Source organism: Macaca nemestrina, chromosome 11 (assembly GCF_043159975.1).
Source record: "Macaca nemestrina isolate mMacNem1 chromosome 11, mMacNem.hap1, whole genome shotgun sequence".
Lineage (NCBI taxonomy): Eukaryota > Metazoa > Chordata > Mammalia > Primates > Cercopithecidae > Macaca > Macaca nemestrina.
The window spans coordinates 93,459,852-93,474,162 of record NC_092135.1 but is presented as its reverse complement, the minus strand read 5'-3'; the positions used below and the strand labels follow the sequence as shown (position 1 = coordinate 93,474,162).

The following is a 14,311-nucleotide window of genomic DNA, read 5'->3' as shown; positions in this document are numbered from 1 at the left end:
TAACTCAAAATGAATCAAATACCTAAATTAAATATATGATCTAAAACTATAAAACTCTTAGAAGAAAACCGAGCAAAAGCTTCACAACATTAGATTTGACAATAATTTCTGAAAAATAAAAACCAAAGGTACAGGCAAAAACAAAAGAAACAGACAAATTGGATTTCAAAAAAATTTTAAAAAATTTGTGCATCAAAAGACAAATACGGATTAAGATGGCGGATAGGAGGCTGGAATAGCTTGCAGAGCAGCATGTGGAGACTCACATCGTGAACTTTTGCTCCAAGAACTACCACAGCAACATACCAAAAAAGCTGAGAGAATTCACGGACCCTTTGGAGGAACTGGATTGCCTCTACAGGCTCCCTGAGACACCAAAAAACTGTGAGTCCACTTGCTTTCTCAGTGGGGTAGGCTGGTGATCTGGGGCAGTTCTCAGTCCTGCTCGCTGGCTGCCTGGAAATAGACTTGGTGCTTCTCCGGGGGCATGGTAGGAGTGAGGCCCACCTTTAGGACTGCAGGTTGTGTGGGAGTGTGGTGAGGTCTCAGTTTTCCCCCACTTTCCTGGTGACCTGTGTGACTCAGCAGAGGCAGCCATAATCCCCCTGGGAACAAAACTCCACTGGCCTGGGAACCACATCCCCATTCCCCATAGCGGCCACAGGAAGCCCCACCCAAAGAGAGTCTGAGCTCAGTCATGCCTATCCCTACCCCTACCTGGTGGTCTTTCTCTACCTGCCCAGGTTGCCAAAGACAAAGTGAGATAGTCAGGTGGGAGTGGGTCCCCGGAAAAACTCCAACTGGCTTGCGTGCGCACTGGGAGGAATGCGCACCAGAGTGGAGCCTCAGGAAGTTGCCTCCATTTGCAGCTGGGAGAAGCCTGGCCCCTGTTCTTCCTGTGTGGAACCTGGGATGCCTACCTGCAAGGCAAGAAGCACTTTAGCAGGGACTCCCGCCCCACGGAGAATCTGTTTTCCCCATATCTTTCTTTCACTCAATAAAACCCTGCTTTGCTCACCCTTCAAACCCCATCTGCAAGCCTAAATCTTCATGGCCAGCGAAGGACAAGAACCACGTCTTTGGCTGAATTAAGGAAAAGTCCTGCAAAAAAAAAAAAAACACAGAATCTCTTGGGAGCTCTACAGCCCCACCCACCGCCTGATCCTCCCTATACAACCACAGCTGATGCACTCTTGAAAGTGCTACATCCGGCTGGATGCCAACCAACATGAAACCAGAAAGCCAAACAAAAATACAACCAAGGACCTTCAGTGTCCATTTCACTCCCCTGCTACCTCCTCAAGAACAGGTGCTGGTATCTGCAGCTGACAGACCTGAAGATGGATCACACCACAGGTCTCTTTGCAGACACTCCCCAGTACCAGCCTGGAGCCCAGTAGCTCTCTGCTGGATGGCTGAACCCAGAAGAGCAAAAACAATCCCTCTAAGGAAAGGGGGAGAACACCACATCAAGGGAGCACCCAGTGGGACAAAATACTCTAAACAGCAGACCTTGAGTTCTGACTTTAATACTCCACTGACAGCACTAGACAAATCAAGACAGAAAGTCAGCAAAGAAACAAACTATACCCTAAAACAAATGAACAAAACAGATATTTACAGAACATTCTACTCAACAACTGCAGAATATACATTCTATTCATCAGCACATGGAACACTCTCCAAGACAGACCATATGACAAGGCACAAAACAAGTCTCAGTAAATTTAAGAAAATGGAAATTATATCAAGTACTGTCTCAGACCACAATGGAATAAAATTGGAAATCAACAGCAAAAGGAACACTTAAAGCCATACAAATATAAGTAAATTAAATAACCTGCTCCTGAATGGTCATTGTGTCAACAATGAAATCAAGATGGAATTAAAAAATTATCTGAACTGAACGATAATAGTGACACAACCTATCAAAACTTCTGGGACACAGCAAAAGCAGTGCTAAAAGTTTATAGCATTAAATGCCTGTTACATCAAAAAGTCTGAAAGAGCACAAATAGACAATCTAAGGTCACACCTCATAGAACTGGAGAAGCAAGAGCAATCCAAACCCAAACCCAGCAGAAGAAAAGAAATAACAAAGATCAGTGTAGAAATAAATGAAACTGAAACAAACAAACAACAATACAAAAGATAAATGAAACAAAAAGCTGGTTTTTTGAAAAGATAAATAAAATTGATAGACCATTAGTGAGATTAACTAAGAAGAGAGAAGATCCAAATAAGCTCAATTAGAAATGAAACAGGAGGTATTACTCCTGATGCCACAGAAAAACAAAAGATGATTCAAGGCTACTACGAACACCTTCACACACATAAACCAGAAAACCTAGATGAGATGGATAAATTCCTCTCATGGATAAATACAACCCTCCTAGATCAAACCAGGAAAATATAGAAACACATCAATAACAAGCAGCAAGATTGAAACTGCCAACAAAAAAAAGTCCAGGACCAGACAGATTCACAGCTGAATTCTATCAGACATTCAAAGAATTGGTACCAATCCTACGGACACTATTCCTCAGGATACAAAAGGAGGGAATCCTCCCTAAATCATTCTATGAAGCAAGTATCACCCTAATACCAAAACCAGGGAAGGACATAACAAAAAAAGAAAACTACACACCAATATCCTTGATGAACACAGATGCAAAAATCCTCAACAAAATACTAGTGAACCGACTCCAACAGCATACCAAAACGGTAATCCACCATGATCAAGTGGGTTTCATACTAGGGATGCAGGAATGGTTTAACATCTGCAAGTCAATAAATGTGATACACCACATAAAATTAAAAACAAAATCACACGATCGTCTCAATAGATGCAGAAAAAGCATTTGACAAAAGCCAGCATTCCTTTATGATTAAAACCCTCAGCAATTTTGCTGAGAAGGGACATACCTTAAGGTAATAAAAGCCATCTATGACAAACCCACAGCTAATATTATACTAAATGGGAAGAAGTTGAAAGCATTCCCTGAGAACTGGAACAAGACAAGGATGCCACTTTCACCACTTCTATTCAACAGAGTACTGGAAGTCCTAGCCAGAGCAATCAGAGAAGAGAAAGAAATCACGGGTGCTCAAATTGGTAAAGAGGAAGTCAAACTGTCACTGTTTCCTGATATGATCGTATCCTAGAAAACCCTAAAGACTCATCCAAAAAGCTCCCAGAACTAGTAAATGAATTCAGCAAAGTTTCAGAATACAAAATTAATCAGCAGCTCTGCTATACACCGACAGCAACCAAGCTGAGAATCAAATCAAGAACTCAACCACTTTTACAATAGCTACAAATAAAATAAACTTAGGAATACACCGAACCAACTAGGTTAAAGACCTCTATAAGGAAAACTATAAAACAGTGCTGAAAGAAATCACAGATAACACAAACAAATGGAAACACATCCCATGCTCATGGATGGGTAGAATCAATATTGTGAAACTGACCACACTGCCAAAAGCAATCTACAGATTCAGTGCAATTTCTATCAAAATACCATCATAATTCTTCACAGAACTAGAAAAAAAAAATCTTAAAATTCATATGGAACCAAAAAAGAGCCTACATGGCCAATGCAAGACTAAGCAAAAAGAACAAATCTGGAGGCATTGCATTACCTGACTTCAAACTATGCTTAAGGCCATAGTCACCAAAGCAGCGTGGTACTGGTATAAAAATAGGCACATAGACCAATGGAACAGAATAGAGAACCCAGAAATAAAGTCAAATACTTACAGCCAACAGATCTTCAACAAAGCCAACAAAAACATAAACTGGGGAAAGGACACCCTATTCAACAAATGGTGCGGGGAAAATTGGTAAGTCATACGTAGAAGAATGAAACTGGATCCTCAGCCCTCACCTTATAAAAAAAAAAAAATCAACTCAAGATGGAGCAAAGACTTAAATCTAAGACTTGATACCACAACAGTGGAACACTGGAAACACCATTCTAGACATTGGCTTAGGCAAAGACTTCAGGGCAAGAACCTAAAAAGCAAATGCAATAAAAACCAAGATCAACAGATGGTACTTAATTAAACTAAAAAGCTTCTGCACAGCAACAATATAATCAGCAGAGTTAACAGAAAACCCACAGAGTGGGAGAAAATCTTCACAATCTATACATCTAACAAGGAACTAATATCCAGAATCTACAAAGAACTGAAACAAACCAGCAAGAGAAAAACAAACAATCCCATCTAAAAGTGGCTCAGGGCATGAATAGACAATTCTCAAAAGAAGATACACAAATGGCCAAGAAACATGGAAAAATGATCAACAATGCTAAGTACCAGGGAAATGCAAATCAAAACCACAATGTGATGCCACCTCACTCCTGCAAGATTGGCCATAATCAAAAAACCAAAAAATAACAGATGTTGGCATGGATGTGGTGAAAAGGGAACACTTTTACACTGCTGGTGGGAATGTAAACTAGTACAACCACTATGGAAAACAGTGTGGAGATTACTTAAAAAACTAAAAGTAGATCTACCATTTGATCCAGCAATCTCATGACTAGGTATCTACCCAGAGGAAAAAAAGTCATTATAGAACTAAAATACTTGGACACATGTTTATAGCAGCACAACCTGCAATTCCAAAAATATGGAACCAGCCCAAATGCCCATCAACCAACGAGTGGATAGAGAAAATGTGGCATATATGTACCATGGAATACTACTCAGCCATAAAAAGGAATAAAACAATGGCATTTGCAGAAACCTGGATGGAATTGGAGACTATTATTCTAAGTGAAGAAACTCAGGAATTGAACACCAAACATCGTACGCTCTCACTCATAACTGGGAGCTAAGCTATGAGGATACCAAGGCATAAAAATGATACAATGAACTTCCGGGACTCAACGGAAAGGGTGGGGCGGCGGGGGGGAAGGGATAAAACTACACATTGGGTACAGTATACACTGGTTGGGTGATAGGTGCACCAAAATCTCAGAAATCACCACTAAAGAACTTATTCATGGCCGGGTGCGGTGGCTCACGCTTGTAATCCCAGGACTTTGGGAGGCCGAGGCGGGTGGATCACGAGGTCAGGAGATCGAGACCACAATGAAACCCCGCCTCTACTAAAAATACAAAAAATTAGCCGAGCGTGGTGGTGGGCGCCTGTAGTCCCAGCTACTGGAAGAGGCCGTGGCAGGAGAATGGCATGAACCCGAGAGGCGGAGCTTGCTGAGAGACGTGATGGCCTCACTGCACTCCAGCCTGGGAGACAGAGGGAGACTCCGTTTCAAAAAAAAAAAAAAAACTTATTCATGTAATCAAACTCCACCTGTTCCCCAAAAAACCTATTGAAATAAAAAATAAATTTAAAAACAAAAAGACAATTATCAACAGAGTAACAAGGCAATGCATAAAATGGGAGAAAATATTTGCAAATCATATATCTGATGAGGGATTAATATTCAGAATATAGAGAACTCCTAAAATTCAACAATGAAAAGAATAACCAGATTTTTAAAAATGGGCAAAGAACTGTAATAGGCATTTTTTGAAAGGAGATATACAAATTGCCAATAAGCACATGAAAAGATGCCTAACAGCACTAATCTTCAGGAAAATTCAAATCAGAACTACAATGAGATGCCACCTCACCACCATTAGGTTGGCTACTATCAAGAAAAAAGTGTTGGCAAAGATGTGGAGAAACCGGGAGACTTGTGCACTCTTGGGGGTAATGTAAAATGGTACAGCCATTATGGAAAATAGTATGGCAGTTCCTCAAAAAATTAAAAATGGAATTACCATATGATAGGGCAATTCCACTTCTGGGTATATAACCAAAAGAATTTAAAGCAGGGTCGAGATGCCCATGTTCACAGCAACATGTTTCACATTAGCTAAAATGTGGAAGCAACCCAACTGTCCATGGACAGATAAATGCATAAGCAAAATGTGGTATATACATGCAATGTCATATTATTCAGCCTTAAACATGAAGGAATTTCTTTCTTTCTTCCTTCCTTTTTTTAGAGAGTCTCGCTCTGTTGCCCAGTCTGGAGTGCAGCGGTGTGATACTGGCTCATTGCAACCTCTGCCTCCCGGTTCAAACGATTCTCCTGCCTCAACTTCCCAAGTAGCTGGGATCACAGGCACCCGCCACCACATCCAGCTAGTTTTTGTATTTTTAGTAGAGATGAGGTTTCACCATGTTGGTCAGGATGGTCTCGAACTCCTGACCTCAGGTGATCTGCCCGCCTTAGCCTCCCAAAGTGCTAGGATTATAGGCATGAGCCACTGTGCCTGGCCAGGAAGGAATTTCTGATGCTACAACATGGATGAACCTTGAGGACATTATGCTAAGTGAAATAAGCCAGTCACAAAAAGGCAAATAATATATGGTTCTATTTATATAAGATGCTTAATCAAAATCATTAACATAAAGACAGTAGATTGATAGGTCCCAGGGTCTGGGGAGAGGGGGAAATAGGAGTTACTGTTTAATGGGTATAGAGTTTTGGTTTTACAAGATGAAAAGAATTATGGAGGTAAATAGTATGGATGGTTGTGTAACATTATGAATGTATTTAATATTATGAATATATTTAATATCACCAAACTGTATACTTAAATATTGTTAAAATGATAAATTTTGTTACTGCATTTCATCACAGTTCAAAAAACTGGAAAAAAATTTGTCAAAATGGCAAATTTTACGTTATATAATTTTACCACAATTTAAAAACATTTATGTAGCTAAAAATGGCAAAGCTAAAACTAAATCCAAAGTCCTCTTTTTTTCTGAGAGAAGGTCTCACTCTGTTATCCAGGTTGGAGTGCGGTAGTGTGATCACAGCTCACTACACCCTCGATCTCCCAGGCTAAGGTCATCCTTCTGCCTCTGCCTCCCAAGTAGTTGGGACCACAGGCATGCACCACATGCTCAGCTAATTTTTTCAAAAATTTAAAAATTATTTGTAGAGACAGGGTCTCCCTATGTTGCCCAGGCTAGTCTAGAACTCCTGGCTCAAGAGATCCTCTTGCCTCAGACTCTCAAAGTGCTGAGATTACAGGTGCGAGCCACTGCTCCCAGTCGGTCGTCTAATTTTTAATCCACTGTTTTCTCCACTAATTCACAGTCTTTTCAGAGAATCCTTGGCCAAGTGATTTATTTATGACTCCTGTGTTTACCTCACAGAGGTGGATTCACAAAAAAGAAAATATATAAGAAAATATAAAGTACAATTAAACATGAAAGTAGGAAGGAATACTAACTTTATTAATCCAAATGGCAGTTCTTCTAAATTTGAGCTAATTAGGATAGAGGCAAACAGGCAAAAGTGTATCTCTACCTTGACAAAACAAACTTATAACTACATAAAATTATCAGAATATATTTATTTCAATGCCAACTAAAAATATACATAAGCAGTAAGGTTAATTATTTATTTTGCATGTAACACACATTGTCACTTACTCCTGCCAGTCCCAAATAAGTGAAGAGCTAGATTTCCCTTTTCAGATAAATCAGAAAATTTCCAGGTATTTTCTGTAGATTGCAACTATTCCTGGACAACTATTTCATTAGGAAAACAGTCCTACTATTACGAGCTCCTAAGTATACAACATTAAAAACATGGTTTCTTATCTTGAATTATTAATTTAAAAACAATTTCAGCTTTCTAAAAGCACTACAAATTCAAATGATAGTTCATTCTTCTAACAACTTGGAATCTTCCAAGGAATAATCCTTTTGACCTATGAGCAGAAATGTGAAGTTGTTTTGAACTTACTGTACTAAAATACTTTCCCATATTATTTAAATGCTTTATTTGTAGAATTTATAACATTTAAATTTAAGCTTACATAAACTCTATCCTAATTTCCCACATGTAGGAAAAAAAGCAATGATGGTAGTAAAATTGTTTTGATTTCTAACCAAATTGTTGGGCTTTTTAATCACAATTCATTTGGTATAAAGCAAAAACAAAACAAAAGGTATATTTTTAAAACTTTACATAAAACAATATACAAACTATTAAAGACCACTAATAAATGTTTTCTTTATATGTACCCAAGATACCATATGCAATAAAAAAGCACCAAATGTCTGAATCAAGCTTCACTTATTCTGCAAATTGGGTTGCTTAAAATGCTAAAGGTCTTCAAGCTTAGTTATTCACTGACTCCCTTTCTCATTATCTAGAGAGAAAATGCATTCTTTTAAAAAGAAGCGCTCATCTGTGGAAACTTTCTAATTAACTTGGTTCAAAGCATGTGCAAGATGGCAGTTTTCTACACTGCTTCAGCATTTTAATTGACAGAAAATGCTTAGCAGCCTATTCACAACCCCCCTTGGTAATTAAGCTAGGGTCAACTCTATGACTAAATGAGCCAATCTTGTGAAACAAACGATTTCTACCAGACACAGTATATAGCATATTAGGTTTACAGCAGTCTCTGAACAAAGTTAATGAGGTAGTAGCTGTGCCACTATGGGAGATTTATATAGAACAAGTTAACCTTTCTTAATGGTGCAGTAGTCATTAAAACTAATTACTAGCAGGGCATTATCTCTAACAATTATTAACATCTATCAGCACATAATTAATTCAAGCTGCATTTCTGACAATGCTAATAACCACCTGCAAACAACTAATCAATATTCACTATTAGTAACATATTTGTTTTCAAAGCAAGTACAATTTCCTCTAAGGCTTTTCAGATTGAATAAGCCGTAACTTTCAATATTACTATAGTCAAGCATCTGTCAACAGCTTCATTAGAATATATTGACTATGGCAATATAATAATCCACGGGTAACATAACAACAAAGAACAAGAAGCTTTTCAGAAGACTTCAAAACAAGAAAAAAGCTATTAGTTTTAACTTTAGATCAGTCTCAGTCTCCATTTTTCTCTGTAAGGAACAAATAAATCTATTGTATTTTTAATTAAGTTTAATCTCAGACCTAGCTTCCCCTTTCTCCTGCCACAGTGAGAATTCACAGGCACCTGAGAGGGACTAGGCCTCTCAGGGCGCTTATTCATCCACCAAGATCAATAAGCATGAAGTCAAGAAAGAGGCTGAATTTATCTATTCAAAGATCAGAATTCAAATCTAGTGCAAAGACCCACTTTCTCTGCCTTTGCTGATCTTACCAGAGGGCCCCACTTGTTTATCAAGAAGACCATTCTTAGATTTTTTTAAACCACCAACTTATGTATACTTAAAACAATACTTGCAAATCTGTCAAAATACTAGTAAAAATAATTCTATAAAACTTGCCTCATTTCTCTGCCACTTATATTCTAGCAAAGCACTCTCCAAAACCTTTTCAGGAGGAAACAGTAGAGCAGGAAGTATAAGAATTACAGCACAGTGGTTATGATTATATGTTGTAGAAGGAGAATACTATAGTTCATAGCATGGCTCTGCTACCTGGCAGCAGTCTGTGTGACCTTGGGCAAGTTACCTGACTTACTCTCTAAGCCTCCTTTTCCTCACCAAACAAAAGTAAAGTGCCTGTTGAGTGGGTTTAATAAATTAAAAGAAACATCCTTGTAAAAATGTTTAGTACAGCACATGGTAAAGTCCCAATAAACATAGGTTTTTGTTTTGTTTTGAGATGGAGTCTCACTCTGTTGCCAGGATGGAGTGCAGTGGTGCGATCTCAGCTCACTGCAACCTTTGCCTCTCCGGTTCAAGCAATTCTCCTGCCTCAGCCTCCCAAGTAGCTGGGACTATAGGCGCACACCACCACACCCAGCTAATTTTTTGTATTTTTAGTAGAGAACATAGATTATTATGATTCATTTGTCTAGTCTAAATTTATTTTCCTACTGCAAAGATATTAATCAGAAATAGAAATGTAGGTGCCTAGAAGACTTTACTTTTTATGTAATAATATTTCCTTTTACTTGTATCTTTATCGCAAATAAAATTCTTACGTATTGGAATGGGATGTCTACCTTATTCCTACACTACGAAATGTTTAAAAATTCTGTCCTTTCAATCCTTTATTATGCCAGAATTCAGTTTTAAGTCCAAATTCATACATATCATTTTGCTCATTTTACTAGTATCCTCTAAAGCCACCCTATCTGGCATTTCATCCAGAACTGTGTTCACAGTAATTCCATCAGTTTTTCATTACTTTATGGTTAAAAAAAAAGTTCTCAAAACTAATTTTGAAGACATTCATTATCAAAGTATATCAGGCTGATTGATACAGTCACATAATTATCTTCAAAGACACATTTCAACAAGTATCTTTCCTGGATTATAACTGAACGCTTACAGACTTATATTAAGCAACTGTATTCATTCAATCAACATAAGAGTTTAAAAGGTTTAGTCACTGTATTAAAGCAACTGAAGTCCAAAAAAACCAGATTAATTTAATTATTAAGATCCCCCAAGATCTATACTATGAGGGAGACATCTAGAGGTGTCAAGGAAGGGAACATAGTTTAGCCTAGTATGGTCACTAAGTTTACCCAGAGGGGCCAATACTTGAACTGAATCTTTGAGGAATTATAGCCGTCAGTCAGGCACGGGGGGTTTAGAAAGTGAAGAGGGAGAGAGGGACGGGAGAAAAATGGCACAATCTATTAACAGTAGTTTATTATCGTTAGAACTGAGAAAAGAGGAGAGAAATGAATGATGAGGGGTAAGAATGTCAAGACACACAGGGAGGATCATATTACGGAAAGCCTTGTGGGCCAAGTAAAGGGCTCTGAACAATACAGCATGATGCAGTTTCCTAAAATGCATGAGAAAAAATATAACTAGCACATCACATCAAATCCATGTTCCAGAGATATAAAAAATATATATTAGTGAGAAAATATAAAGTATTAAGTAGTGTGAAGATACATGGGAAAAATCACAAAGGTGGTATCAGAACTAACTTAATTTGGAAGACAATGTCATAGGGATTAGATACTCAGAGGTTTCATCAGACAAACCTTAGGGTTTGTGGGCTCTGTCAGTTTCCTTATCTTGTTTTTAGAAACAAGAATCATATAATCTCTCCCTCACAGGATTACTGCTAAAACTTAGTGGGAAAAAAAAATGCATTTAAAACAGCACATAAGATAGCAAAATAGTTACAGGACTGAATCCCAGTACTACCACTTATGAGCTCTGAGATATTAGAAAAGCTACTGGGAAGACTAACATTACCTGTCTCATAAAAGTGTTGTGAGGAGTAAATGAATTCAGCTTAGAACAGTGTCTGCAATATGTGTTTAAGTAAATAAGATTTTAAAAGCATGTATTAACAAAATGTTAGCTATCACTATAAAGAAAAAACTCTGTGTCAGAATCTCTTTGCATTTTAGAAAGATAAATCTAGTTTAAGTGCTAAGAATGTCTTGCAAGGGGACACAAACACAGGCAGGGAAGGTTATGAAGTTATTTCAACAATCCAATAACCAAGAAAATCCAGAATTGTTATGACAGAGTGGATGGAGTTAGAAGATACTGAAGAGATAGCTTTAACTGGACTTCATACCTGATTACAGAATGGGAAAAAAATGAAAAGAAGAAAAAGGACAAAAAGAAAGTCAAAGAGTTCCAGATTTTATCAAAAGAATGAAATGTAATGATATTTGGGATCCATTAAGGGGTACAAATTTTGTGTGGAGTATAAGTTTTGAAATATTAAGTGGGAAGTACGTGTGAACACCAAGGTGGAGCCAAGTGGGTACCATGAAAAAAGAGCCTAAAAGAAATTTAAAAATAGTTTTGGTTTTACCCTAGTTGAAAGCTCTCTAGAAATGCCCATAATAAAGTTCACGTGCCAAGTTTATTAGGCATTTCTCAGACATTCCTGGAGTTTACACACAGTAGCTTCCCTTTTTATGTCTTTAAAATTTAAATCATCTTTGCTTTTCAGCAGAGGCACCCTGATAAATGTGAAGTAATTACAAGAACAAATAACTTTATTTAGGGGTCCCATTACTTATATTTGCTTATCAAAAATAATCAACTTATCACAAATCTGTATATCATTTTTAATCTAGTAGTCCATCCACAGCAAAATATCCCTTTGTAATATGCCAAAAGAGATAAATAAAACATATTGTGCCTCCTGTCTTCCCCCAGTTTCTTTTAAACATGCATATCTAAACCTGATTAAAATATATTTAAAGTCTGATACCAAAAGAAAGCCAATAATTTAGGATTATTTTCTAATTCAACTACAGTTTAAAAAGTAACTACAGGTACTATTTTAAGGAGAAAAAACTAAAAATTTCTCTTACCTGATGCCCCTATATTTGCCTCATCTTCAGGAACCAGGTTTTTATCCTTATTTATATCTTCAACTAAAAGTTTGTCAAAATGCTCAATACAAAGTCTGCTGTCGATTTGATATAACAACGCAGGGCAAAGGTATGTAAATAAATCAGTTGAGATGGGAGAGTTGGCACCATGACCATAGTATTTTAATAACTGAGTGACATTCAAACACTGCAAAGAAAGTGATAAAACAAATTAAGTAAGAGGGTCTTTAAGGAGATTATGCAAAAAAATAAATTACTGCCTAATAAATATTCTAAATATTACTTGCAAATAATCTGTAATACATAGATATCTATTACAAATAAAACTTTTTAATAAGAATTTCTAACAGGGATACACTCAACTATATTACCCAAAACTCTTCATGGACTTTAATAATTTTTCTACGCCAACACATGAAAGATAATGACTTTTTGTCATGGATAAGGATGACTCACAACTATATCCCCAAGACTCTCGTAGGATGATGAGAAAAATCATTTCCCTATCAAATTGCAATCATCGGTGACTCAAGATCCTTATCTGTGGAACAGATTAAATAGATTTAGAGTACTTTAATGGCTTATATTAAAATATACCATAATATAGACATTTTCATTGCCAAATGCACTCCAAAAGCACATTGTTTTGGAAAATTCTAGCCCAATGTCCGTTGACAGGAACAAAACCGGAAGATAAAAATAAAGGCAGCTTCATCCACTGGTACTTTAAAAACAAACAAAAAGTAAGCTTAACACTGATGAAAGAGGAGAAAAAATAATAATAAAAAACAAAACAAAGCAGAAAACAAATAGCCAACAGGTGTGGATCCATCATATGGTTAAAAACAAGCATCTAAATTATGGCAAAAGAGACTGGCACTGTCCCTTTGTCACATATATCTGCTCTGGTTGCATGCTTGTTTATTAACTTGCTATCTTACTATATGGTTTTATCTATGGCACACAAAAAAACATGAAAAACTAAAAACCTATAAACACACAAAAATGATTCTTCTTAGTTTTTTTTTAATTTTGATTTTTTTCTATTTAGCACCACTTGCTTTTGATCTTCTTAGGTCTTAATTACCATAAGGTACTAATCTATTAAAATTATTGAACATTTCAGAATCATGAGATTCCCAGTATGCATCAGACCTATCAGAATGCCATTAACAAGTCTAATGATGCAAACCTCATGGATGTGATACAAAGAAGAAATGAACAATAAGATCTAGTAATTATCAACAAAATATTCTAGGATATTATCTTAAGTCATAATAATTATCCTAAGTCATAATAATTAATGCACTGTAATCCCAGCACTTTGGGAATTTAAGGCTGGAGAACTGCTTGAGGTCAGGAGTTTGAGACCAGTCTGGGCAATATAGTGAGACTCCATCTCTACAAAGAATAAATTTTTGAAAATAATAATAAAATGAATGCATACTTCAAAACCATACTAAGATCTTGATATATGTTATTTTAAAATCAGTGTTTATAACTGCTGAAAACCAAATAGCTGATGATTTATCTAGGGAAGAAACACAAAGATATTTACCTAGACATAAAACATATGTCAATGATAGTGACAGAAAAGGATGTGGTCATTTTCCACAGTTGATGGTGCTACTTTCTATACATATGAACAACAAATTCAACGAATTTTTCTAAACTTAGTAAGAATGCTAAAAATAGAATAAACAAGGAATCAACATCCCTTTAATGAAACTAAAATGAATGTGCTTAAGGTGAATAGTTAAAAAGAAAATCAAGGAGCCAACCAAATGTGTAAGTACCCAGGAGTATGAAAATTTTTAAAGGAAAACAGGACATCCCATTACTATTAGTTTCTTATTATTATACCTTTTTATATTCATCCTAAGTCTGTGAAAGGCCTGAGAAAAAAACAATTATCATGAGTAAGTAGGCCTTACCATAAAGTGACACAGAGAAAACAAGCTAACCATATGTGCAAAATACCTGACTTTGGAGCTACATCAATGACTTGGAAACACTGAATAGTTAA

The 14,311-nt window shown here is 36.7% G+C and overlaps 1 protein-coding gene across 6 annotated transcripts in view; it reads right to left on the bottom strand.

Annotated features, from left to right (window-relative positions):
• Positions 1-14,311, bottom strand: part of LOC105468176 (solute carrier family 39 member 10) — a 164,543-nt gene that overhangs the window by 41,326 nt on the left and 108,906 nt on the right. For all 6 annotated transcript variants that reach the window (XM_071073107.1, XM_071073109.1, XM_071073108.1 and 3 more), the window contains one exon: positions 12,265-12,472. In XM_071073107.1, the coding sequence (XP_070929208.1) occupies positions 12,265-12,472 (208 nt within the window). The remainder of the gene's footprint in view (positions 1-12,264; positions 12,473-14,311) is intronic.